The sequence below is a fragment of the Glycine soja genome, chromosome 8 (genome assembly GCF_004193775.1).
Source record: "Glycine soja cultivar W05 chromosome 8, ASM419377v2, whole genome shotgun sequence".
Classification (NCBI taxonomy): Eukaryota; Viridiplantae; Streptophyta; class Magnoliopsida; order Fabales; family Fabaceae; genus Glycine; species Glycine soja.
The window spans coordinates 3,392,654-3,420,499 of NC_041009.1; the positions used below are offsets into that span (position 1 = coordinate 3,392,654).

Consider the following 27,846-nt stretch of genomic DNA (forward strand, 5'->3'; position numbering starts at 1 on the left):
ATCTAATTTGATATGTTTTTTCATCGTCGCGGCCATACGAATCATAGTGTAGTGCAAATTTTGTTCCATTTATTTTTGTGTGAAGATGGATGCAACACATGATCATATGGGTAAGAAAACATTTTGTCAATTTTATTCTCCAAGCATTCTGAATAATGAGTGGCAGGGACACGTGAGTATACGAGTCTTTATGGGTACGAGTGATACGAATGTGGAGCTGTCTACAGCACTAATTTACAGAAGAAAAGAGAAAAGGAAAAATGTCCATCCTTTCATTTTCTGAACTGGACATTCTACGTGTGATAACTGACATTTGATGTGAGATACAATTTTAATTGGGTTAATGCTAATTTTAGTCCCAAAAAATTTAGCCCCCAAATTTTTAAATTTATATACATTTTTTTATCGTATACAGAGACCAAGTTTTGAGTATGGTATTTAAAACTTTGTTATGGGAGGTACACTACATTGATGAACATTTACTAGTACATGAAACAATAATAATGAATGAGATAGAAATGGCACTTTGACGTGGATGTGGATACGCTGAATCCAAAGTAATATAGCTAGCAATAAGCAGTATGGGTTTTTCAATAATTTATGTCTGTGTGTTCCCAGTTTGTGTGTAGTATTAGTATAATAGGCTAATGATACAAAATGAGGTTGGCCAGCGGACAGAGATTCAATCAACGCTAAATTCGGCAATGGGGTTGATCGCATTTATTTATGTAATGTAAAGGGAAAGCCATTCGGTGCGATGGTATAACTCATGCAAAACCTTATCCATAAGGGCAAAATGAAATTGGCTTTTTGGTCGGAAGTTGAGGCAGAAAGCCTAATGTAGAGTTGTAGTGATGTGTTCTTGTGGTGGCACATCACAAGGCAAAGACAAAAATCCTCATAACTTCTCATGTAAACAGAATAATGTAAACAAAATATTTTTATCAAAGATAGTGAAACCTATGCCCTTCATTATTGAACCTGAGGTGACCTTCCCTTCTCTCTTCCAATGCTCTTTCGCTTTTCTTTTTTCCTTTGATGGAACTCCCAATGCACACTCCTTACCAATGTGAATGTGGCACTGCACCCACCAACCATGTGTGTCACTCAGTGAGAGAGAAAGAATGAAACTTAAACAATACGTCGAATGTTAAGTGCATGGTTTGATATATATTAATATATAGTCAATCATTGAATCAAACTATGATTATTTTCACCCTTCTTTTTTACTATTTGATGAGCTAGGGGAAAAGAGATGTATTTAATGTGTCATTTTTCATACAACAACGACCTGACCAGGTATAAAGATTGTGCTTAGACGGGTTTGAAGGAATTCTGTTTCTATTTAGTCAATAATGGGACCTTGTTTGATACGTAGGCATCAATCAACTTCATCTTATTCAATTACAAGCTTATATTAATTAATACAAAACAAAATTATTTTGCTAATTGGGATTTATATTCCAAACTCTGAAAATGGAAATCTTTCTATATGGAGAGGGGAAATTCGGTCTCAGAGTTTGGAGCAAACTTTCTAAGTAATAATTTCACGGATTCATATGAAAGTAAGACGTAAGATTGACAATCCCAAAGCCATATAATTGACTGGTAATTACTTATCATATAGCTTTTGAATTAAGTTTGCAGAATTTATTATATTGACTAATTAAGGTGATGATATTTCAAACTAATTAATACTTTATTGAGAGTACTATAGTTGCTTCTCCATAATTCACGAAGACCGGCATAGCCAACTCCTTGACGGTTGACTTGAGCTAAAGTTCTACAAAGAAAAAAAATAGATAGTAAGGCTGTTCAATTTGATTATTGGAAAATGAATCTAATACTTCTATTATTAAATGGGAATGCAAATATATATATATATATATATAAAAACCCAACAAAATTCCTATTTTCGTATGTTGTTTAAGGGTTCTACGTAATACTTACAACAACATAAAAAGAAGTCTAGGCCATTAATTGATCGCTTTTCTTATTTTTGTTCTTATGTGGGAATATAAATAAAATTTCTTATTGCCCGACAAGTTAAAAGAGGACAAAATAATTGAAGTTGTTTTGGCGGTTCGCTTCTCTTCTTTTCATGCTATTGATAGGTGGAAATTACAATACGTAATGAAACTTTTCCATGAAACAGAGGCGGAGGGATGAGATCAGGGAAGCCATGTTTTCTTTCTTTCTTGCTATCTCTCATTATATAAATCGTTTGTCATGCATGAAGCAAATGTTAATGGATGAATCAAATAAATTTTTATAAATTGTATCGAATTGAATGAAATTTTTAAATAATATTTTAATAGATTATTTTGATTCGACATATTTATAATTAAAATTAAAACCTATCCGATTCATCTATTTTGTCATTTCCAGTGTCATGTGATGTATGTGTCGTGATGTATGTATAGGTATAATAAGTAAACATCACACACAGTGTCTTACAGTATTACTGTTCTCTTAATTATTAAATTGCAACTTCTGCTCCTTATATTTAAATAATTAAATCGTGCAATTTAAATTCTTTGTGAAATTATTTTAAGAGTTTAATTTTTATATTTTGTGGATATTTTTTTTTTACATTATCAACTAATTATATATTATCATTTTATAAAGATGATTACATATCAGATAAATAACATTTTGTTATTGAAAATAGTAATAATTTTTTTTATATTATCAATACATAAATTATTTATTCTTATTTAAATATCAAACAATTGATTATGTGTAATTTTTTTATTGATTATTATCTTTTACGCACTTATTCACATCTATAATGATAGATGACGGAGATATCTTATTTTATTGTGTTGATATAGATGTGGATGCACTTATGCACGTTTAACCCAAGAGATTATTTTTTCAATACAAATGTGTTTTTACAAGCCTTTGTTTTTATTTTTTGTTATTTATTTTTTAAAGTATTTTGTCCCGTGTGAATACATGGTTTTTTGAAGCATTTTTTATTTGATTTTATTATACTGCATCTACATCAAGGGCACCAAATTTCAGTGTTGTACTTGCTTCAATTTTTTCTCTTGCGGTTTGAACCACCATCTTTCTTTGCATCTTATCATTTTGGACTTATTATTCCCAAATTTTCAATTTGGGTTTAAGGTATTTTGTTTTACTCAAAAAAAGAAGAATTTGATTAGTCTTTATTTTATCAATTTGGACATTGCGGGGAATGATGGAAATCTCTTAAGCAAAAACATGTCTAAACAATAAAAAAAATTACGTTGGAAAAAATGAAAAGTATATGCAACTCTGTTTTTTTTTTAAAAAAAATGATTTTTTTTTGTGCATTTTGAATTTAAGCTGGAAGAAAGAAATGGATTTTGATTTGTCAAAGAAGACAAATATCCGGAAAAACCTTTCAATAAAGATAAAACAACATGAATTTTGATGGGCTGTAGAATAAGAAAGTTGGAATTAGAATGATTTATAGAAAGACAAAGATTTATTAATGTACTTTTTTATAAATAGTTTAATTGGTTTTTCTTTTTACATTCTATTTTTGTGTTAGGTAGGCATGAAGTGTCAAATAGTATCAAAATTATTATCTCATTATTTGCCTTTTTTTTATTAAATTTATCTATTATTTATATTTTTCTACAATTCTGTGTGAGAAACTACAAGAAAAGTAAAGTTTTCTCTTTTTGTGGTCTACTTTATTTACCCATTATTTTATCTTACCTTTAAATTTAATTTGAAAATAAATATTAATAATGTTTCCTCATGGTCAAAGTCTTAATTGCTTGAATTTAAGAAATCTTAAATTTTTAACTTGGATAAATATTTGTAAGAATTGCAGGATAAAAAAATGCTACATAATTTTTATATCAATAATAATATTTTTTTAGCACTATCAATGATATTTTAGAGGTGATATTTGCATCAAATTCAAAATGAACTAATATTTATTTATAACATAAAAACTGGAAGCAAAATATGTTACACATAATAAATCAAATATTAATTCAAGAGAAATTAATATAACTTTAACATAATAGGAATGTGATTGCGTAATAGAAATATAAACAAGTGTTAAAGTAAATAATAAAATTAATATATAGTTTAATACGTAATAGATAAATTATAAAAAAATATATTAATTTTAACATATGAAAGCTCAATAACAAAATAAAAATACATAAAGGCATAATAACATCTATATTTCCACCGGTGTATATAAAGTTTATTACACACATGACAAATTTTTTTAAAAATTATTTAATTGCTAATAAACTTAATTGATTCAAAGAATACACAATTAACAAGGCTGAAATATTGCAATTAAAAAATATAAAAATTAAAATCACAAATTAAAAAAAAAAAGGTAACAAGAAATTGCATTTTATCGTTTAGTTTTCCCTCGAGTTTGTGGAATACTAACCTAGCCGAATGAGTCAATGCTCCGCATAATATTAAAAAATCAAAAAGCATATCACATGCTTGAGGACCAATTAAAAACGTTGGAACTTAGAATGGTTTGGTTCTTCTGCAGGTGTTTGAAATTTATTATTATTGGTAGTGATATGTGCATGAGTGTTTGTTGCTTATCAATCAATTTTGTTTGCTTTGCTTACGAAGGTTGTGTTGAATTGACTATTAAGGAGCTACGAAGCTTCTCACTCTATCGTATATTGTCTTTGTCCAATCAACCTAGCTATTGTAATACTAGTAGCTTCTGGTAAGAATTTCTCACGCTTAAGTTCGATGCTTTACCTTGTGTTTCTACCAAATTTCATATTTGTTTCTTTGGTATCAATCATGTTATGCTTTTTTACCAACTATAGGATTAGCACAACTAACAATAATGCTTAGACATAAAAGTATCTTTTCTTTCAGTTAATAAACATCAATCAGTTGCGGTGCCTTACGCATTAATTGTAAAACAAGTTATCAAATTCTTATAATCTTATTCTACAAAAGCAAGTAATGATCTATAGGATTTTAGAATTTCCTCTAGCTATATTCAAAACTCAAAAGTACACATTGAATATCTCTACTAAATAATGAAGGATACCGTTAAAATTTCACTATTTGTGTGAGAAGAGAGATAGAGAGGAATATTTGTTTTATTTTGTTTTAGTTTTCTTAAAATTTAAATAATTTTTTCTAACATAAAAAATAATAAATAACTTTATGTTCAGAAAAATAATATAGTAAATTTTGTAATCCTTTTTAGTTAAGATTAACTTTTTTGGTATAAAAATAATATATAACTTATTTATTTATATTCATTTTCACTGACTCTTCTATTTATCCAACTAAGTATACGGATTTTTTTTAGTCTTATTTTTATCTATCCAAACAACACATTATTATTACTCTATTATGTTTTACTTCTATCATTATGATTTCTTTTCTACTTATTTGTGTCCCTCTATTTCACTCCAAAAACACAATATAGTTATTATCTTGATATTTTAATTTCTTTTTCATTTCAAAAAATCCATAATAAATTTTAAGGAATAATAATCCTACTGGTAATTTTTTATTTTAAAGACTAACCCGTAGTATTTTTAATCCATATAATATATATATATATATATATATATTTCAATTTGACTATCATGATTTCCGTTCTGTTTAAATTTATTTTGTCTTTCAATTTATGATACTAATTTTAGCTTGCAACACACGGGATGGATATTCACTAGTTTATTTACCTAAGTACATCTTCTCCTTAATTTATAAAATTAAACACATATTTATCCTCTTTTCTGTGTCCCATGTCCCCATTGCCTGTGGATTAAAAAAAAGTTTCTTTAAAATTTGTGCGTGAACTCTCTGCTCTAGCCTTATTATCAACTTTGTTCGTGCGGATTTATTTATTTTACAATAACAAGAATGAGGTTTGATATTCAAACTTTCTATTACTTGATCGATTCTAATGATTTTGGTGTGCTTGATTTTCTATTAAATGTGTTGTGTTAAACAAAAATAAACAATAAAAATTGAACCTACCCGGATCCAACAAATATATCAGTAAAAGTTTCTATAAATATCAAGTTTAACTTTTATGTGTTATTAGTGTAAAATCTTTTACACAAATAACTAACGAAAAATTAGCATGATTATAATTTTTAAAATAGCTATTACAAAAAATCATCATTCTTGCTAGTTGCTATACATGGAAATATATAATTATAATTGAATGACAATCTAAACTATAGTTAGATTATCAATGTGTTTAATTTAAATCCATTAATATTCAGCAAAAGAGTAGTCAAAATATTAAAACGAAACAATGCATTTAAAAAATAAAATACTGAATTGCAGCATTTGGAACTAACATATGAACACCTTTATCACGATTAAAATTTGAAAGAAAAGTAATGAATTATTGAAATTAAAGGATCTAACTGCATAGACGAACCAACACAACCTAATCTCTCTAACAGCAGAGTGAAAATGGGAATGGAGTATAAATTGAATAACGACGAGATCTCCATCTACCTCAAATAATTTTCTTCACCCACGAGCATCAGCCACTTTTTATCACTCACGGAGTGTCTTGTGGCCCAGTCTGATAGGGAATTAGAATTGCCAGCTAGCAAATGCGATGGCAAATGTTAATTTCTATTAATTGTTTTATTAATGTTCACCATTTTTTTTCTTCTTTTGAAAAGCCCTTATATATGTGGTATCATCTTTGCGATATCAAATAAAATTTTACGTTTCAGGTAGTTCTCTTTTTTCATTGATTCAGATCGGGCAATATAACTATATTTTTCTTATAAATTTATTTTTATTATCCAATGTGTCTTTTCTTGTGTAAGATATATTATCCTATAGCATTAGTTCAATTGTACAAATGTGTAAAAATGGCATAAAATGGTAATCATAGTTGAATTTTATTCCACTAATTTTAAAAACTTTTTAATTAAGATGTATTTTTTCTTTTCATAATTTTATTAAGAGGAATTGTGATTTATCTTTTAAACAATATAAAACATATTAATAAAATGGATAGTGCATTTTATATATACATTTTATAAAAATAATGGACCAAAATAAAATAGTAGCAACGATCGAGAGATTCTATGATTGTTGTCCGTAGGTTTAATAATTAGAGCATCATGAAGGCTGTGTGTTCCTCTGCCATATACTTTTGTTTCCTGAAGAAAATGAAGAAAATTGTGTGACTTAAAACTTCTTTTAAAGCTTAATACATTTTTTTTTTGTCTAAAGAGAGTTTTCATAAGATTGCATGTATAAAGCTAAACTCCGCAAATGGAATGTAACATAGCACTGTAAATTTGTTACATATGCTGTGAACTGGTAAATCGTGATTTATCTAGGTCAATATAATATTGATGTAAAATATTTGTAAATTTTATTTTATTTAAAATTAATTTTGATTGAAAATTTTAATTGATTGTTTTTAATTAAAAAAATCATTCAGCTACATTATTTTTCATTCATAACAATCAAACTCATACCTTACTTAAAAAAATTAAACTTGATTTCATTCGAATCAACCTGTTAATAATAAATCATAACTTGTTAAAACTAGAAAAATGAGCTAAAGCAAAAAGAAAAAAATTGTTGAAACAAACTGCATAACACAACAAAGCCAGACATATATATATAGAAATTAACCAACAAGGGTTGATCTAAGCAACAAAGTTTTTTTTTCCATGTTCTTTTGTTCGAATTATGTATACGGAAAAAAAAAACATTGAAATGATTTTAATTTTAAATTCAAGCTACATTAATAACATTTTGACTTTCAGATATTGAGGTTTAAGATTATACTAAAACCAAAGCATAATTATTATTTTATTTTATTTATTATAATATTTTTTGTTAAAGACAATCATGTTCGAGACAGAATTAAACCTTAAATATAAATAAATTTTGTAATGATAATTTAAATATTTTGATATTATTAAACACTATATCTTTTCTCTAGACTCAATTCAATTAATATTTTTTTACAGTCAATATTAATTATTTTTTACTGTGATAAATTATTGTTGAAATGAATTTAATTAATATGTTAGTGAAACTTGGACTTCTAAAAAATGTCAATAATACATAATGCCTTCAAATCAATAAATTTCAAAAGATTTGGTATGATTAGAGATATGACTAACATTATCCTTGTAAGGTTTTGATATAAAAAAAAATATTATAAGCCTAGCTAATTTGTAAAATTAAACTAAGCAATAGTCAGAACTTATCTTATAGTTATATCTACTATTAAGTCACTCTTATTAGGGGTATATTGACAGTTAGAACAAAGAAAGGTAATAATTATTTTTTTGACAGAAGGTAATAATATTTTAATTTCCCTTTCCATCCCCATTTTGAGTGAATGTTTATCTTTATTTACTTTCCTTTTTCAGAATCAACAACAATCTGTTACTTCTAATAGTAGCTAGTGGTGGGTAAACAGTTTAAACACCCAAATAATTACGAGAATGAATGATATTGTGGAAAGAAATTAAAGGGGTCAGATATGCCAAAGGTCACACCGTCGTATTCAAACAAACTGTTCCTATCAAGGCCAATTCAACCCTAACCCTCTGAAAAGTATAGTTTTCTTATATACACATATATATGTTCTCATTCCAAAATGGAAGAAAATCGCATGACCAACCATTTAGCAAAATAACCGTGGCCTATACAGCTGAATGCGATGGGCACTTAGATTGCAACTTCACTCTATATAAAGCCAGGATCCATCTAGTGACATTTTTTCTTCTTCTTTCAAAACAAAACTATTAATTTAGGTCTCTCTTTTTTTCTTATGATTTTATTTAGTTTCAAAATCATAGCAAGTTCAACATTTTTTATTGCCATATAACATATTCTAAGACTCCACGTGCCGCTTTTTATCTGTTGACCGTTGAAGTATATATAAAATATTTAGAAATGTTGATTATAATCCATATATAAAATTTAATATATATTTTTATTTTTTACATTTATCAAAAGTAATATAATTTTAGTTTTTTTTTATAATTATCAAAGATTAAAAACACGACTGTGGATAAACATAAAGACTAAGAACATATAAAACTTCATATAAACAAAAACATTTTAAGGATAAGAAATATATTCTAGTGATATTTATATAAAGATCATCATCAATCATTTAAAAGGCGAATTTGTTAGTGACAAGAAGATAATGACCAGATTAATATTTATTATTTTTCTTTTAAACAGTAGTTGTTATAACTTTATGACTGACTCAGAGTCTCTGAGTGACCTTCCATCCATCAAATACTAAAATAATAGTAAGTAGTAGGTAAAACCCAGCCCACCTTTTGGCCTTTGGATGCCTTTATAGTCAACCATCACCCGCCCCCCTTAACACTCTTTTGACTTCAACCTTAATTAGCTCTGTACAATACTCTACCAATACACGTTCTCATTAACTCAACCCAACCTCCCTTCCAAGAGTAATATAATTATACATAAACAATAACAAAAATTTAAGTTAATTAATAATCACAAAGTTATTTTAAACTAGGCCTTCCCATATTAGTGGTAATCTCCATAACTCTTTTCCTTGTCATTTGAATTTGGATAGGTGTAGACATTCATGGATTAAAGGTGCCTGTGGATTTCTTTTTTTTAGAATCCAAAAGTATGTTTAAAAGTAACTTTTTTATTTAAAAAAGTAAAATTTGATAAAATTTTACAAACTTTAGTTCAAACACACATTAAGATTGATCTCCGGTCTCATATAGTTTGTGCCATGAACTCAACTATGATCTCGAGAGGAATCGGGAAATTAACCATTAATTGTCATCTGTATCAAATTCTTCTCAAGAATTAGGAACCGAATTTCCAAATTTACAATTTAGGGAGACTCCTCTCAAGGGTTAAAAATCAAATATAATTGTATAACACAAGAGACACAATGTTTTAACCATAAGTTTAGCTTTAATTAGGGCTTACTTTATAGGGTTATATTTTGTCTAGAACCGAAATTATATTCAAAATGATTAATATTAAAACTTAAATGTTCATATATATATATATATATATATATATATATATATATTTTAAGAAAATTAGCAAACTACGTACTATATATTAGCATAAAGCATCTCATCATCTGTTAAAAAAAATCGCCTTTTTTTAAGTCATCACATAATATAAAATATATCTTATATAAAAATAATCATCATATTATATATATATATTATGGTATGTACAGACAGATATGAATAGATTATAGTATTAGTAACTTTAACCATTGAGCACTCGACTTTTGCTTTTGTTTCCACTATGATATATAGCTTGTTCTTCCATCAACTTGGTGACTTCCTTACGTAAATTCTCGACGAAGCAACCCTGACCATAACCACACTCTCTCAAGTCCCAAGAAAGAACCCTCTCACCTAGCTAGCTATCAAACTACCGATTCATAGCACTCTTCTCTTCCTCACTTATGCGAAACGCAAACATGGTTCTCGTTCTCCTTTTCCTTATGGCAATCTTCTCCGCCATGACCACTCCGTCAACCTCCGCGATCGACACCTTCATCTTCGGCGGCTGCTCCCAGGCCAAGTTCACGCCGGGTTCCGCCTACGAAAACACCGTCAACTCCCTCCTAACCTCGCTGGTCAACTCTGCGGCCTTCGCCAACTACAACAACTTCACCGTTCCAGCCTCTTCCGACACCGTCTACGGCCTCTTCCAGTGCCGTGGCGACCTCCCCAACGACCAGTGCTCGCGCTGCGTCTCGCGTGCGGTCACCCAGCTCGGCACCCTCTGCTTTGCCTCCTGCGGCGGTGCCTTGCAGCTCGACGGCTGTTTCGTCAAGTACGACAACACCACCTTCATTGGGGTTGAGGACAAGACCTTGGTCAGCAAGAAATGTGGGCCGTCCGTTGGGTTGACCTCCGATGCGCTGAGCCGGAGAGATGCTGTGCTGGCATATTTACAGACGTCCGATGGGGTTTACAAGACATTCAGAACGAGCGGTTATGGGGATTTCCAGGGTGTGGCGCAGTGCACCGGGGATTTGAGTCCCAGCCAGTGCCAGGATTGTCTTTCTGATTCCATCCAACGCTTCAAAACCGATTGCGGGCCCACTACCTGGGCTGAGATTTACTTGGCCAAGTGCTACGCGCGCTACTCAGAAGCTGGGACTCGCTCGCGTGCTAATAATAATGGTAATCTTTAATTAATTTCTCATCCCTTTTCCTTGCTTCTCTGTCTCTGTTACTAATTCATTCATTAATATGGATAATTCAATTTCCTGTGGAAACTCAATTTAGTCTAGATACTTCTTTTTCTTTTTTTATTTTTCTATATTTTTATTATCTACTGTCTGTCACTGTTAAATTATGTTTCAACAGGGAAAAGAGAGCCGTAGCTAGGTAAGACCATGTGTTTTTTATTTGATTAAAGAAATTTTTTAAAAACTTAATTAATTTTAAATATTCAATTTTACTTTTTACTTTTTCTTTGTAAAAAAAAAAAAAAGAAGAAGAAGAGAAAGTTAGTACTTGTACGCAAGGCTTCTCTTGTTTGGATCGTTTCATTTTTGCGTCCTAGATCGGAAATTTCCATTACATATAGATTTTGTATGTCATGGCTAATTGTCGCTGTTAAAACTATAGTACGTGTCAATGAACCATGATGGGTTAAGTAGTTTGATTTACGTGATCTAATTATCTTTTTTAGTAAACCTAATTATTTATTCAACGTTTGGTGATTATCATCATTTTATTCTTTCTAGAAGCTTTGTATCTGAATCTTTTACTATTTTGCTTCACTGCTCCTGTGCTCCTTTTACATTCTTTATTAAAGTTATTCTTTAGGCTCTGCAAACGAGGAGACTTAAAAAGGGAAAAAGGAGATATTCAAAATTTTGCTCGATCTATTTTATTATGATTTTGCCTCGTCAAAGTATTTGGATTGTCTTTGTGCCAGGGTAAATGCATATGTATATGCATATATGCTAACATTCCAGTAACACCCTGTTTGACAATGATGTGCCGCTTTGATTTGATGAAGAATCCTATGTATGGAAAGAACAATTAGTCAATCACGATCCATGAAATGATATTATCGTCAAACAGGATAAAAAAGCATATTACACTTAATACAATTAAGTCAGATGGTAATAAAGTTCTTACTGATTTTTGGATGTGTTATTTAAGATGGGTTGTGGTATCTAAAAAAAATTGAAATAAATAATATTTTTAATTTTATTATTTTTTTAAAAATTACTAAATAAAATCTTTAATCTGACATGAGTTCGCATAACATTACATATAACTGCAGTAACGCACATGTGAAAAAAAAATTCAGGGCATAACAAGTCCCGTAACACTGTAAAAGAACTAAATTTCATTGTATATACTATTACAGCACTTATTTTAAACATTGAGAATGAACATGAGATGCTTAATTTTCTTATTTAATTTCAACAATGTAGATGATAGCAATCACAATGATGATGAGATCGAGAAGACACTCGCTATTTTAATTGGACTCATTGCGGGGGTTGCTCTGATCATCGTTTTCCTTTCCTTCTTGTCCAAGGTCTGCGAAAAGCACAAAGGTATGGTTTTTCTGGTACATATATATGTGTGTAACTGTGTATTCTCCTTTAAGTATTTAATTGGTCATTGTTACATTAATTAATGCATCATCTCTTTTCTGAATTATGCAGGTGGTAAATAAAGAATATAATATGTGCACAGTACTGGGATTGAACTTTTGCCTTTGCTTTTTCTCTGGTAAATTACTTGTCTTTCGGTAGCTCTTTTGCTACTCTTAGTCTCATATGTCCTTTTTGTAATCAATCGATCTTATTCTTATCTTTTAAGTTTCCCGCATAGTCCCCTTTATATAAAGAACACCAGCGAAGGTATAGATAGAAATATATTATGGAAAAAAGTTGTTCCATGAAACAAGTTACACAAGGGTTGCAATAAGGAGAAAAGCCTCAAAGATTCCACTCTCTAATGACCATTCGTTTTCTTGTCTAGTGTCCACCGATGTGTACAAATACTGAACACTTTAGTGAAAGGTGCAGCATGCATGCTTTGTTATAGCCTTTGATGGTTATGATTAATTAGAGTTTTTACTTACTTTATAGTTTTTATATTAAATCACGATGAAGAACTTTACTTTCGATCTGAAAAGTGAGATTAAGAAGATAAAATTTCTGTCAAATCGGTGTCCCAGTTTGTTATCATTTGTGACTAATGACATGGTCATTGGTCTATCGCTAATATTTCTTTACCCTGTGTGGCCATTATAATCATACCAGATATGCTATGTTCCATGCAGGTGTTAATTCATGAATTCTGTTTTTTCATCTTTTTTAATAACCCGAAATTGTTGAATCAAAATATACAACCCGATGGAAAATACCTCCCTCCTGAAAATTATATGATATGAGTTCAAAATTCATCTTAGGATGTAAAATTTTGTACTTAGTCCATTGGTTATATCTATATGAAAGACAGCACAGTACTGCTAATCTCAACATTACAGTTTGACAGATCTATACCCATTTTGTTTTATATAAATTTGGAAGTCGTTATAATAATTAGTTTTACTAATTGTTACTTAATTATCTTCCTATCTCAATTACGGAAGCTAATCCTGTATGGCCTTTTATTTTCTATTCTAATCTGAAGATGGGCAAAAAAACGTACCTACTCAAGTTTGACCAAGCACTATACTCTGTAATTTTCATGAGATATGTTTTTTGATAAAAGAAAACATTGAATACTAAAGATGCCAAATTATAATCTTGCAATGATTAAGGAAGTATCATCATTACTCTATTATTTTACTATAAGAAGAAGACCAATGTGCCATTAATTTAAGAGAAAAGGATGGGATTAGATATTGGTATAAAGTACTAATAATTACAGAACCATGGTCCTCAGAAGTAAACAATGTTCACGAGATCCCTCCGGATTCTTCGTTCTTCCCATCTTTATCTATTTCCTTCATCATCTATTGCTTTTGGGGTTCGCTTTTAATAAAGAAACTTGTTTTTGTCCTAGTATATGTAATTCTTGGCACCAGTTAGCATCATTACTTACTTTATTAATCCTTTACTAATCTTTATTATGGAAACATTTCTTGTCTCTCCTTTCTTAAGCAGAATGTAGAACATACGATACCATATCCGTGACAAAAGTTATGAAATCCTGTCGTGTTCATTGGATATTCTTGCACTAACAAATTCATAGGGAAGTAGAAATGATTGCATTGAGCAAAGAGTGGCATTAAAGTGAAGACGAATGTAAGCAGGGTCATAAAAAAAGGAACTAGAGGATGATAATAAAAATTTTAAGCCTAACTACCAATTTGAATTTGGTATCTTAATGCTGCGCATCATGTAACCTACCTTTATATTAAAAAGATTGATTTTTTTTCTAAAAAAAAAAGAGACTTAATGGAAAAAGCTGTAAATTTAATATATTCCATCTTCATGCTCCTGAAAATGTATGAGCAGTAATAACAAATCCGGCATAAAAATCACTATGAAAAAGCCAATGTTATTGTTTGTTTCAATTACATTGTGGTAATATTAATTGCATGACCAGATGACCTAGTAATTTGTTTTTTATAGCTGAATTAAGCTTAAATTACTTTGCAAAACTTGGTTGTAGTATGACAGAACTGAACTGAATAAAAAGCTATAAAACTTTAAATTATATATTACAAATCTGATTGTCTAAATAAAGAAATATGTATGAGTCTAAAAAACGAAGAGGATTGATGTCTCCTACCATTTCCCACTCCTTTCATGTATCATTATGGTCTTCAGCTTTAGTTTTAGGCATGGTATATATATTTTCTTTGTAGGAGATTTTGCTATCAACCATTCTGACTACATTAACCGCTAACTTAATTACTCTCTTGTTTGAGAGTAGACTTCTAATTTTTAATTTCCAGCTTGGGTATGGTTCCAAGAACAGGTGCAGTAATGGATTTGAGTATGATCTCCATGACAATTTCTTCTTTAACTTTGGATTAATAGCTTGTTAGGCTGGCAATACAGATTGGCTTCACAGAGAGCATCACTACATTAATCCTTCATTATGTACATTTAATTTTGCTTTTGGCTTTCTTGTTTATAGGTTTGGCTTTATGGTTTGCATTTATCAATACATTTAACATCTTTGTTAAATTTCGGAGGAGTGTCATTGATGCCTTATTTAAATGTATTAGGTAAAATACGCGGTCCATATAGATGAATAGGAACCAGAGTATAGCTAGGAATTTCAAATCATCACCAGCATCTAACTTCTTTTTTTGACAAATACTAATATCTAACTCGAAATCCACAACAAATGCAGTTTCTAGCTGGCTACAGACAACCCTCGTCCATACTACTTCTGTTGCAAATTACAACATTGGTAGCAAATAAAGAGAATTCATATATATATATATAACAAAATGTACAGTTTATTCGGTGAACAAAAACTTAAAACATTAATTCTTAATTCATTATCCTCAAAATCAGAAGACCAAAAAAACAACATACTTAGTGGTCTTTATAATCCACGATTATCCACAAACATACTTTATGGTTCTCACATACATCGATGGTTATGGATGTGGTGAATTCGGCCATGTGATAAGAACTTTAATCAATTAGGCCTTGAATTAGAAATAATTTTATAGTTTACTAAGTTGGTACTATAATTTCTAATTCAGTAGTAGTTAAAAAGCTAATGTAAGAAATAAAACTAATATATGAGAATATAAGGGAAATGAATGAAATTGACGAAGAAACTACCATAAAAGTGACTCCATTCACCATAATAGTAATTTAAATACCGAAAGACGGAACAACTAGTTTTGGCATGTTATACCTTCTAAAAAGTCTATTTGAAACAAAGGCGTGTAAAGCAACAGTACGTGGCTTACACTTGGGTCTTCGTTTTGCAATATGGCGCTATTGGAAAAGGTAAGATTCTACATTCGATTAGTTGTTATCTTTTTCTGCCGTGACATATGTATGAAGAGCAACACAGGAAGCTTCTTAAGTCCTTTAATTTGGATGATGATACAAAATGGGGATAGAAGGAAGGAAATGGGAAAAAGCTATATCTGTGAGATTATTTCTTCTTTTCGTTCATTTTCGTCTTCATGTACAAAAAGGTTAAAAAAATTAATGAGAGATTGATCACTTTTTGAAAGGTTGAACAGTTATACAGATTAAGGTTATGATCCTATAAATAAATGAAAGTAATCAAATAGAGGAATTTTTTTCTACTCTTTTTTTCAATTTTAAGGAGTATGTGATAAAATTAATTTTTATTTCATTATAAACATATTTAAATAGTAAAACAATAACTATATCACCTTCAACTTCAACTATTGCAACACCATTTTAACCATGATGATCGGTTAGAAAACCCTGTGAGTTATATCAGTCAGCTCAGCTTTGTAACTTCCTTTGTAGGGATAATAATTATGACCTACGATTAAAAAAACAAATGATGGTTAGGTTGGGTCTTCATGAATGTTCAACATTTGTAGTTGTAGTAAGAAAAATAAAGCTTTGAAGGATTCTCTCCATGTAATTAGTAATATGTGTGCATGTCAAGCACCTACTCTTTTTTATCCATGCATAATTAGGGTCAAAAGTCAAAACACTTGTTGCTCACCCACCTTGTTTTTTTGCACTATGAACGCCAGAACAGTCTATTCTGGACAACGGAACATTTAGCCACATCATATTACCATATTGACAAACAAGCAGAATAGCCTTTGCCGAATTACAATAGGGCTTATACTTATGAGCTCAGTCCTGAGGAAATTGCAGGACAAACCAAGCCCAAATGTAGGTGAATTCACGTGAACATGCATATGACCCTAATAACCAGGCCTGACTCGATTTTGGGCTTAAACGGCTTTTTGTTAATAATAAATATGTGCTGTAGTGGGTTATTGCTTTATGACCCCATTTTTCTCGATGCATCCCATAATTTTGAACATGCCCGCATTACCCTTTGTCACACTGCAGAATGGTTGATCTGCAATGATACAAGTATTCCAAAAATGTATTTTTGAATATATGTTTGATATATTAGGGAACAAACATTCTGGAATACATTTCCGTGATACAAGTATCATTCCAGATCAATTAATCCGTAATATATAGGTATTATGGAATGTATGTTTTGTAATATATTAAACATATATTTAGCCGGAGCCAGAGTTTGTAGAAAATGTCGGACCAATGAAGGCGAGTGAAAAGTCATTAAGATGAACTGGGCCGATTCCTCACTTTGGGCCTTAGGGTAAGACGCGGTTACTTAGGCTAGGAGGTGTGTGCGACGTGTAGAGCACGTGTCTGCTTAGAGTTAGATCCAAGTGCAAAGCGGTAGGCTATAAAAAAGGCTTGAATTCCGTATCTGTCCGGAGGTAAGCAAGCGGAGATCTGATGGCGCTAGAGTGGGTTGTGCTAGGGTACGTCGCGGCCGCAGAGGCCATAATGGTTATTCTCCTCACCATCCCGGGCCTGGAAGCTCTCCGAAAGGGTCTGATCGCGGTGACCCGGAACCTTCTGAAGCCGTTCCTCTCGGTGGTGCCTTTCTGCCTGTTCCTTTTCATGGACATATATTGGAAGTTCGAAACCAGGCCTAGCTGTGAGGGAGATTCCTGCACCCCTTCCGAGCACCTTCGCCACCAGAAATCTATCATGAAGAGCCAACGCAACGCCCTCCTCATCGCCGCCGCACTCCTCTTCTACTGGCTCCTCTACTCCGTCACCAACCTCGTCGTCAGGATCGACCACTTGAACCAGCGTCTCGAACGCTTGAAGAATCGCGATTGAGATTTCACCCTTGCAGATAAGTCGGTTAATCAATCCCTCGGATATAAACTTGGTGTTTTCTTTCTTGTGCTAGGAAGGATCTATTTCTATCTCTTTTTTTCTTTTCTTTTCTTTTCTTTTCTTTCTTTCTAAATCGATGTTTGAGTGATGACGATTATTGAGTCTTTTTTTAGTATTATTACTCTTGCTATAACTATGCTACTTGAATTTCCGCCACCTAGGGTTCCTTTTGGGGATTTTCTTATTGTTGCGCTCAGGGATCCAATTCCGTGCACCTCGTCGCTCCCTTGTATCATAGGAAAACACGATTTCGATTATTGTTGAGTGTTATCTGAAATGCCTACTTACTTTTCTTTTACGCATTATTATGATTTCTTAATTGGCGTGAGAATGCTCGTATGGGAGTCTGTTCTGTTGCTTGAAATTTGACATGATAGTAAGATAATTATTAAATTTTCAACCTCAATTTGTTGATTGTCAACAACTTTGGCTCATTAAGTTTGACGTGTATTGAATCCGGCTATTTAATTTTAACGAGTTCGAGCATCTTGTTATCAATTTCTCTTGTCCAGTGCCTAGAGCTGTGAAATTAGGGAAAGGGATCTCTAGCATTGCATGGTTGAGGGAACCTCCCTCAACCATAAAGAATAGATAACATAACAAAGAAGGGGTTGATGTAAGAATCTTTTCTCTTAACGTAACTCAAAACCCCGTTCTCCAATTCTATTATAGGTTCAAATTTTACTCTGATCTTTGTATTCTATAGAAGAGCCAATGAACTATAGCCCCCTGTTGAATATAGTGTACCACTCGTTTGTCTGCCTACTAAATTTTCTTCTAGTGTTGTATTCCTGTTAGTTGTAACCCGCAATCCTTTTTCCGTACACTATAAGCTAGTTAATGTTGTCTAACTTACATAATGTTAATTTTAAGACTCTCTCTGTCAGCAATTCTTTTGTACTTTTGATGAGGGGTGTTAATATAGTTCTGTAGACTCTAGAAACTATAACTTTGGTTGAATCTTCTTTTCTTGAACTTTTGGAGATTGGGTTGTCTACTTGTCTTGGGTCTCACATTATATGGTTGCCTTTATTTACCAAGTGAATATATTCTAATCCTGAAGGTGAGGCAACAAGCAGAATCTTGCTCTGTTCAAGTGCTTTGTCCTGTTAAATGTAATGGAATGTGGATGGTTTTATCTGTCAAGAAGCAACGATGTCTTTTCAACAGTGTTCAAGAATTGGCAGCTCAATTATGTAAAAGTAATCTTTTGATCTATACAACTGGAAAGTGTTTTCTTTTATCATAAAACGCTTAGCCCTTGCATCTCTTGATAATTTCTTAGAAACTGTAATTAAAATGCTAGTTATTTGAAAAAAGAAAAAGATTTATAGAGTATTTTACTCAACTGAGAAGCCATGTGTGCTGGAGAAGCTTCTCTGTTTCTATCTGGAATCAAGTTTTCAGCAAAGCCTGCAAGCAAGGAGGACAAAGAAAAGAAAGCGGGTAAGTATTAATTAACTGATAAGCATCAACGGTTTTAGACGAGAAAGGCAAGTCGGCCTTGGAAGGATTACGCATAAAGCTTCCCTATCCAGCTTATTATCATTAGGCTTTGTTTCCAATGCTCCATTCTCTTTTCGTGCAACAAGATTGATGTCGCCTAGTACCAGAGGCATGTAGAATTGTAGATATCTTTCGTATCGTTGAAAATTTGAAATCTCTCTCATCAAACAACTACATCTCCATCTAAGACAGGAGATGTCACAAAATGTGCCGGAACCAGTTTTATTACAGTCCTTTGTGGACTACTACTATACTCTTTTCAAATTAAAATATAGGCAACATTAATCATTTTTTTAAAGCAATTTCTTAGTTATAACTTGATATTAAGAATAAAGAGTCACTAGAAATGAAATTCAGTTAATGGGAAGATATTTTTGTATGATGATCAAAGTAGTTAAAATTTGTTTGTTTTATTTTATCAAGCTTTTTTTATTTGTATGATAATTGAATCTGGAGAAAGGATCGTTGCTACTTATTTACGTTGTTTTTGGTTGCCTCGGGGGCGAGTGGACACAAACATAAGTTGCGCTAGGTGTTTCTACACACAGATTTTTTTTTGTGGAAATAAGTCTATATGTATCAAAGTATCGCTACTTTTCTGCTACGTCATTCAGCAAAGCAGTTGCTAATGCAATGTATTTATGATTTTACTAATGAATTGACTTGAAAGGTTTTATATACTAAAGTGATGAATAATTAAGCAACTGCTGCGAATAAAATTAACCTCGGTTATATTTTAAAATACAACTTTATATAAAATGTTCTCAAGTCAGGGTATTAATATGTATTGGTTGGTAGTAGAAGGAACTCAATCAAATATTTAAGAATGTAATTTTAGATTTGCTTTCAGAATTTAAACATAAGAGGTTATTATTATGAAAATTTGCTATGTCACTTTTTTTTTTCTTTTGAAAGAATTACTATGTCACCTATTGAATGAAAAATATTTAAGAAAAAACAAGCACCGATTCTCTTTGTATACATTCTACTTTGAATTATGTGTCGAACCTCGAGTTATACGTTAAGTTAGGTGAAAAATGACTATGTCCTATAGGTGTTTCTACACACAGATTTTCATACGTTAAGTAAGAAAATTAGTTGATTTATAACACCTTAAGGGCGATAATACTTATATTACCTTCCTTAAAGATCTTTAGTTTTGAATAAATATGTTCTGTCACCAATTTTTTTTCACCAAATAAAATTAGTTCAAGTGTAACGCCTTAAGGTCAATAACACTTATAGTATCTTTTTTAGAGATTTTAAGTTTTGAATAAGACGATGTCTAGCATAGACTAGCAAACTAAGTGATCTTTTGTGAACCATTAATTTTAACTTTTAAATTAATCTAAAGTCCACATTACTATGATACACCTTTGGTGCTATATCTCTTCTTCGTCGTTACCAAAGTTTTTTCCTCTTCCTCCAACCTTCGACATTTTCCTCCTCTAATCACCCGTCACCGCCACAAAACACTGCACTCTTTAGCCACCTCTCCCCCATTTTCCCCAAATCCCATCTCCTCAACTAATATGAACATGCAAATCTTATGCCATGGAAACCAAACAAAGAAAAAATCATCAAATTAAAACCAATATGAATATGCAAATGCGGCAACAACCTCGACCTCATCGGAGACACAACCACCATGGCCACATGCTGACAACACAGGGCACCACAACCGCTGCGGTACGGGACACTGTAAACGCGACAACGACCTCGACCTCATCGAAGGATGAGGAAATAGATCTCGAGCACAAATCTTTAAAGAAAAAGTGATATGATGTTTGCAAATTTGTTGTTCATATTCTGGAACAGTTAAAGGGAAACGAAAGTTTCAATCTTGCAGTGTGATGAGAGAGATCTGTGACGCAGATTTCTTCATGGCAATTTGTGATTCGCGTTGGGTTGTTGGATGCGAGGGTTCTTTCACTGTAGGGGCGAGGCTGAAGGGTTGTCATATGTTGAATCAATTTGGATAAGATGTGAAGGAGCTTTGACAATGGTAGTTTGCGGCAGTGCATGGTGACGAAGAAGGTTACGCTGCAAGAAAGTTTGGAGCTTGTTGCGGCAGCGAGAAAGGACGATGATGTGGTAGCAGATTGGTAGTGGTGGTGGTGGTGTTAAGAAAGACAGTGGAGGTGTTGAGGAGGACGGCGAAGGTGTCTACGGCGACAATGAGGGGTTTGCTGGTGTCGAAAGTATCGTCGGTAAAAGAGAAAGGGGACAGAGACGTATACTATAATAGATGCTGTCTTTGAATAAATATGTTCTTTCGCCAAATAAGAAAAAAATCCATAATAATCTAATTCAACAAAATGACTTTTTAAAACAATATATGTTATCTATAAGGAAGAAAACATGATGTCTCTACGTCGGGAAAAAAAATGTGTTTTTAGTCCACGTAATAATTTATAAAATCCTTGATTTTAATTTATGTACTTTACTATGGAATATTTTAATCCTTGAACTTTTAAAAATCAATGTTTTTAGGTTTAGTCCTTTAAGACATATGTCACATAGGAAAATGTTGTTAACAATGTCTTTGGTTGTTTTGAAACGTTCACAAATTAAAATGCTTGATTGTGAAGTAGAAAGACTAAAATCAAGAATTTTATAAAATATAGTGATAAAAAAGTAAAAACATACTTTTTCTCTTAAATGTTATTCTTTTTGTTTCATAATAAGTGTCATACAAAAACTAAAGAGAAAAAATAAGTGTTACTTTAATTTTTTAATATAATATTAATATTTTTTTTCACTAATATTCTTAAAAAGTGTAAACGTAATATTATTAATACGGTCAGTTTTGTAAAATTATTATTATTAGAGGGAGGCACTGCTTAAACCGTTAAACGTGATTATCTCTCATTGAGGAGACGTAAATGAAAGAATAGAGTGGGATTTGTGAGAAATTGAGGTTTTATGAAGTGGCATAAGCTTATTAGACAAGTTTCCTAATAGGTCTGAAGTCAACCCACCCTACCCGGAGCTTCGTTCTGGACATTATTCTCTCTTCTCTTCTCTTCTGTGCTGTGCTTAATTTCCAGGTTTCTTCACAAACAAACCATTTCATTTATTCACGTCTTCATATAAGCCTTCTTTCCATTCTCATTCTGTTCTGATCTGTTATTTTAGTTTTTGTTTTCAGCAATGGATGACGTCAAAGACAAGGTGAAGGGCTTCATGAAGAAAGTCAACAACCCTTTCTCTTCTTCCTCATCTGCCAAATTCAAGGGCCAAGGTAGAGTCCTTGGTTCTTCTTCTTCTTCTTCTACACCCGCTAATTCCAATCCTACCCCTCGCCCCTACCCTAATTCGCAGAAACCCTCCTCCTCTTCAGCTGTAACCAATCCCAAACCCTCGCCCCAGAAAACGGAGCAAAATAAAACCACCGATAAGCCTCGCAAAGATGATGGCTTTGACCCCTTTGATTCTTTGGTCACTAATTCCAATAGATCGCAAAATGGGTATTCGCTGAACGTGTTCGAATGCCCCATTTGTAAACAACCCTTTAGATCCGAAGAAGAGGTGTCTGCACACGTTGACGGTTGTTTGAATAACCCTGTTGAGCGTGGAAGTGATGATGGAAATGGGGTCTCAGAGAGTGATGGTGGGTCTAATGATACTAATACTGAATTGGAGGTTTGTGTTGGGACTTACATATCAGGGAAGCCATCTGAGGGATCGGTTGATGTGATTCTCAAACTGTTGAGGAATATTGGTAGGGAACCTGAGAATGTAAAGTTTAGGAGGATCAGGATGAATAATCCCAAGATTAAAGAGGCTGTTGGTGATGTTGCCGGGGGAGTTGAGTTGCTGAGTTTCGTAGGGTTTGAACTCAGGGAGGAGAATGGAGAGACATGGGCAGTGATGGAGTTTCCCTCTGAGGAACAAATAAAATTCATTCAGAGAGCAATAGTGTTGCTGGAATCACAACTTGTACAACAAGGACCTCCTAAGAGAGACGATTTGCCGTCTGCAACTTCTACCGAGATGGGTCCAAAGGCAGAAACAAAGCCGGTTGACAGACAAGTACAAATTGTGTCTCTTGGTTGCATTTAAGTATAGCCAATGTGCATTTTGCTCTTATAGGAAGTTTTTGTGCGTTTTGAATTCATATTCTGGCTGGAAAATCTACCTGTGAATAATTTACTAATGTGTTGAAGATCTAGAAAACCACTGGTTTTAATCTCAGTAGCACGGATTACAGGATTAAGAACATAAAAGATATCTAACACTGGAATAGCTGAGTTAAGATAGGATATGAAGCATATACAAGGCCTGTCTGGGTAAGTTTCTTTAGAAGCACTTCTATGAGAAGAAGAAAACTGAAATGAGCTTCTTCATAAGCTAAAATTAGCTCTCCATTAGCTAAGCTCTCTCATATAATCATTGCCATTAGGTTTGGTAACTGTAACTTTATATATAGAGTTGAAGCCTAAGGTTTCTTTGTTGCCCTTATATCTTTGCTTTTGTTTCTGGATGTAAAAGTAGGGGGCATATCAAATTATAGGTTCTTTTGGACAGTGGTCTAGGGTTGTGTGGACAATTAGACATTGTGAAAATTGTGATAGGTTTGGTCAAAACACTTCTGCAAGGGTTGATAACCAGGGCTGGCATATGCTGGTTTAAATTTGGGTGTCATATGCAGTTAACAAAAGGGGCATAGGCAGAGAAGATTTAAGCTAAACTACTAGCAAGCTATCATGGTGGTGCCCAAGTATAAACACCCAAAGAGAAACTCATCCTGATACAATAATTCAACAACAAAAAAATAATTCATGCATAAAAGTTAAATATTTTACTTGAGTTCATGTCTCTATTGTTCTTCAAAAAGGAATGCACCTGTTTTAATTTATGTAAGGTTGGAATTAGTTATGTGTAGATCATGCATGCGATATGTGTAATTTACTCTCAAGTTACTGCTAAATGTCTACAGCCATAAAAGTATGATCCAAAATGTCATTAATAAATCCTCAGAACTTTTCTAATTCTTTCTTTTTTTCCATTTGTTAGCCCCATAATTCCAAACTAATGTAACTTTCGGAGTGCTTGGCCACAACCTGTTGACTTGAATGTGAATAATTTTCAGTCTTCGTTCCATTTTTTCTATTCATCAAGAGGAAAAGGCAGAGCAATAGAAACCTAAATTTAAACAAGGATATATTTTGTTAATTGCTGACATATCTAACTCAGCTGCGGAAATTGTTAGTAACTGTGACTGTATGAGACATATAAATCTAATCTCCAGTATTTCTCATTTCCTTGGTGAAATCTCATTGTTTGAGACTTTGAGTAATTCTGTTTGGTGGTTTAGTTATTAGTTTGGCTCTTTATTGATTTTCAAAAATAAGAAATCAACTAATCTTTAGATTGAATATGTCTGTTTTTTCCATTTAAAATTGCTCTTACAGGTGAAGGTCTTCTTTGCTGTCCCTGAAAGTGTTGCAGCTAAAATTGAGCTGCCAGATTCCTTCTATAAACTTTCAGCTGAAGAGGTCAGAAGAGAAGCTGAATTAAGGAGAAAAAAGATTGCTGATTCTCAGCTTTTAATCCCCAAGTCACTTAAAGAAAAGCAAGCAAAAGTTTCCAGGAAGAGATACACAAAAACTATTATCAGGATTCAATTTCCAGATGGAGTTGTACTTCAAGGTGTATTTGCTCCATGGGAAACAACTATTGCTCTCTATGAGGTTTGTCCTTTTCTACTTGATTTTAAGTTTGATTTTTCTCATGTTTTTGGACCAAGATTTTGTTTGTCCATCTGATGTGGTATTTTGTGGTATACTGGAGCAATCTAGCTTTACATCTGGTTCTAAATCCTTTATACTATTGTCTTAGATAGATGTCACTCAACATGAAACTTCTCATAAGAACAATGAAGCGGATTTTGCAATTTCCATGTGTAACTTGATTGCATTTAACAAAGGATTCTGGGAATTCTGTCAATGATAAGTTTCATTATTGCATATTATAGCTAAACTCTGGTAATCTAATTTGGAGGTTTTTTGAGTTCAACCTTGGAAATTATTCATTGCAATATAAAAGTTCCCTACTTAACATTTTGCGATTTAAGTTGGAATATTACAATTTCAATTTACACACAAGTCCCTAATTGGATAACCTGACCTATATTTTATAGACATGTGAACGTTTGCAACACATTTTGAATGGATTTGACCATTTTGTCTGTTCCTCGTTCCCTATGTCTTTCTGTTTATTCTAAGTCAGCAACTGAGCACTGTTCTTGTTTTATATGTTGATGTACAGTTTGTCAGCTCAGCATTAAAAGAACCAGGTTTGGAATTTGAGCTAATGCATCCTGTACTTATCCAACGGCGCGTGATCCCCCATTTTCCGAAAGCAGGGGAAAATGCTAAAACAATAGAGGAAGAAGACCTAGTACCTTCTGCTCTAATTAAGTTCAAGCCTCTGGAAACAGATTCTGTTGTTTTCACCGGTCTCAGAAATGAATTGCTTGAAATCAGTGAACCACTTGTAAATGGTTAAGCAATTTATTTTGTATGAATTATATCTGTTCTACTTTCCAGAGTTTTTTTTAATTGGTGTGGATATAGATATAATTTTTTCTACTCATTTTTAACTGATATTTTCTATGAAACTATATAATACTGTGATACATCTCAATACAAATAAATCACTGTGATGATTGATGAAGCAATTACGGGCTACATTCATGCGGCGATGTCTTCTAAACTGTGTCTAAGTGGTGGAAAATACCAGAGTCGCCTTGTGTTTTAAGGTTGATTAATCTCTATTAGTGATTGTGAGTTGATCTCTATGTTCTCAACTGTTCTGAATCTTCTGATAACTATCTATGTTCTTTCAAGAACTGAGCTCAGGCAAGTCAGTGTTAGACAAACATAAGCATGTGGTGCTAAAACCACTGGAAACAGAACAAGCTTGGCGCAAGCTCAACTTTTTCATCAATGAGTGGAGTCGAGAAAGGTTTAAAATCAGCAGCAATCAGGGTGCTCAAGATAAAATCTATTTCTTTCCCTTGTGGCAAACCCATGATATTTAAAAAAAAAAAAAAAACAGAAGTGGCCTGAGAACATTACTCTGATTTGATTTTAGTAAACCCCTTTCAAGCGTTTAAGGGATGTTTGATTTTGATTAGATTCTGAAGAAAAAACATTTTTTTCTTTTCAACTTCCTACAATATTGATTATAAATGGTTTCAACAGACTAAGTTAGTACAAATGTGCATTAATTATCGCTCTAAATATTTTCTCGACATTCTCTTACATATTGATTATAAATGGTTTCAACAGAGAGTAAGTTAGTACAAATGTGTATTAATTGTTGCTCTCGATATTTTCTCGACATTTAACAGTTTATTTGTTTTAGACTTTAATAGATTGAAGGTAAAATGATTTTGAAATAAAATGTTTTTTAACAGCAAAATAATTAATGTTAAAAACTTGATTTATTTTAGATAATGATATTTTAAATGAGTTTAGATGAACTGATTTTTTTAAAAGATAAAATAGAAATATCTTTAAAGTGTAATTTTTAATATTTATAAATTAGAACCATTTTAGAACTAGAAAAGTTTAAATAATTTCTTTTGTTAAAATCATATCTAATTTTATTAATTACAAAATTCATTTCGTAAGTAAGACAACACGTGTTACTAAGTAACTCGGTATTTTTTTCACCAATCCTCATTTTCATGTATCAAAACCTGCACTAATTTGTTTTGGACTCTTAGCAATGACTCACGTTCATTTTATTTACTAAATTAGCTTTTGCACCCTTGCGATGCACCACGCATTTAAATGACGCGTGTATCTTTTTTAGTATTGATACACTATTGTAAAAAACGCATTTTAGGTTCGTTAATTTACACATATGATGAGGACTATTAAGTAGAAAGTGAACTATTCACTTTCTGCAACCATTTTATAAAAAATCGTCTTAGAAAAATAAGACTTAAAAGATCTTTTAAAATAATTCTTAGTGAAAAGTTGTATTGGAAGGAAAACATTTTAAGATAATTTTTTAAAAAATTATCTTATTTTTTTTATAAAAAATATTATTTAAAAAAATTAAAGATTTTAAAATGATTTTGACCTAAAAATCATCTTAAAATGTCATTTTTTTTTAAAAAAAAAAAGTTATTTTCTTCACTGTTTTTAATATTTTTTATTTTTTAATTATTATTGTAATGTAAACCACTTATTATTTTATTTCAACATGTCATTATATTTTGATAAAAAAAAATATCACACTAATTACATATAAAAAAAAGTTAATTTTATTGTTCTATTTCTAATGGTTGTGTATGTAAAAGAGAAAAAGCTTATTCCGTCAGTTTTTATAAGCTCATAGGTTCTGTTCTGGGCAAGTTAAAAGTGAAGGACATGATATATATACACCTAACCTAAACAACTTCACCCCCAAGTAGAAAAAAGAATAACCCGGCAAATAATTTGCTTTTAATG

General features: G+C 31.9%; 3 protein-coding genes across 4 annotated transcripts; all 3 read left to right on the forward strand.

The window, feature by feature from the left end:
• Nucleotides 1–10,206: 10,206 nt before the first annotated feature.
• On the forward strand, nt 10,207–13,095 carry LOC114421197 (plasmodesmata-located protein 6-like). The gene is made up of 3 exons (XM_028387032.1): nt 10,207–11,159; nt 12,431–12,556; nt 12,668–13,095. The coding sequence occupies exons 1-3, from the start codon at nt 10,433–10,435 to the stop codon at nt 12,676–12,678; spliced, it is 864 nt and encodes a 287-aa protein (XP_028242833.1). The 5' UTR covers nt 10,207–10,432; the 3' UTR covers nt 12,679–13,095.
• A 4,274-nt stretch (nt 13,096–17,369) lies between these two features.
• LOC114421198 lies at nt 17,370–18,174 on the forward strand. The gene has a single exon (XM_028387033.1). The coding sequence runs from the start codon at nt 17,417–17,419 to the stop codon at nt 17,807–17,809; it is 393 nt and encodes a 130-aa protein (XP_028242834.1). The 5' UTR covers nt 17,370–17,416; the 3' UTR covers nt 17,810–18,174.
• Nucleotides 18,175–22,214: 4,040 nt separating this feature from the next.
• LOC114421199 (plant UBX domain-containing protein 2-like) lies at nt 22,215–26,060 on the forward strand. 2 transcript variants are annotated; one of them, XM_028387034.1, is made up of 4 exons: nt 22,215–22,425; nt 22,514–23,410; nt 24,793–25,071; nt 25,649–26,060. In XM_028387034.1, exons 2-4 carry the CDS (start codon nt 22,529–22,531, stop codon nt 25,886–25,888), a joined length of 1,401 nt encoding a protein of 466 aa, XP_028242835.1. In that variant the 5' UTR covers nt 22,215–22,425; nt 22,514–22,528; the 3' UTR covers nt 25,889–26,060. The 2 variants fall into 2 exon arrangements, with proteins under 2 accessions (XP_028242835.1, XP_028242836.1); XM_028387035.1 differs by having other exon boundaries at nt 22,527–23,410.
• The last annotated feature ends 1,786 nt before the right edge of the window (nt 26,061–27,846 follow it).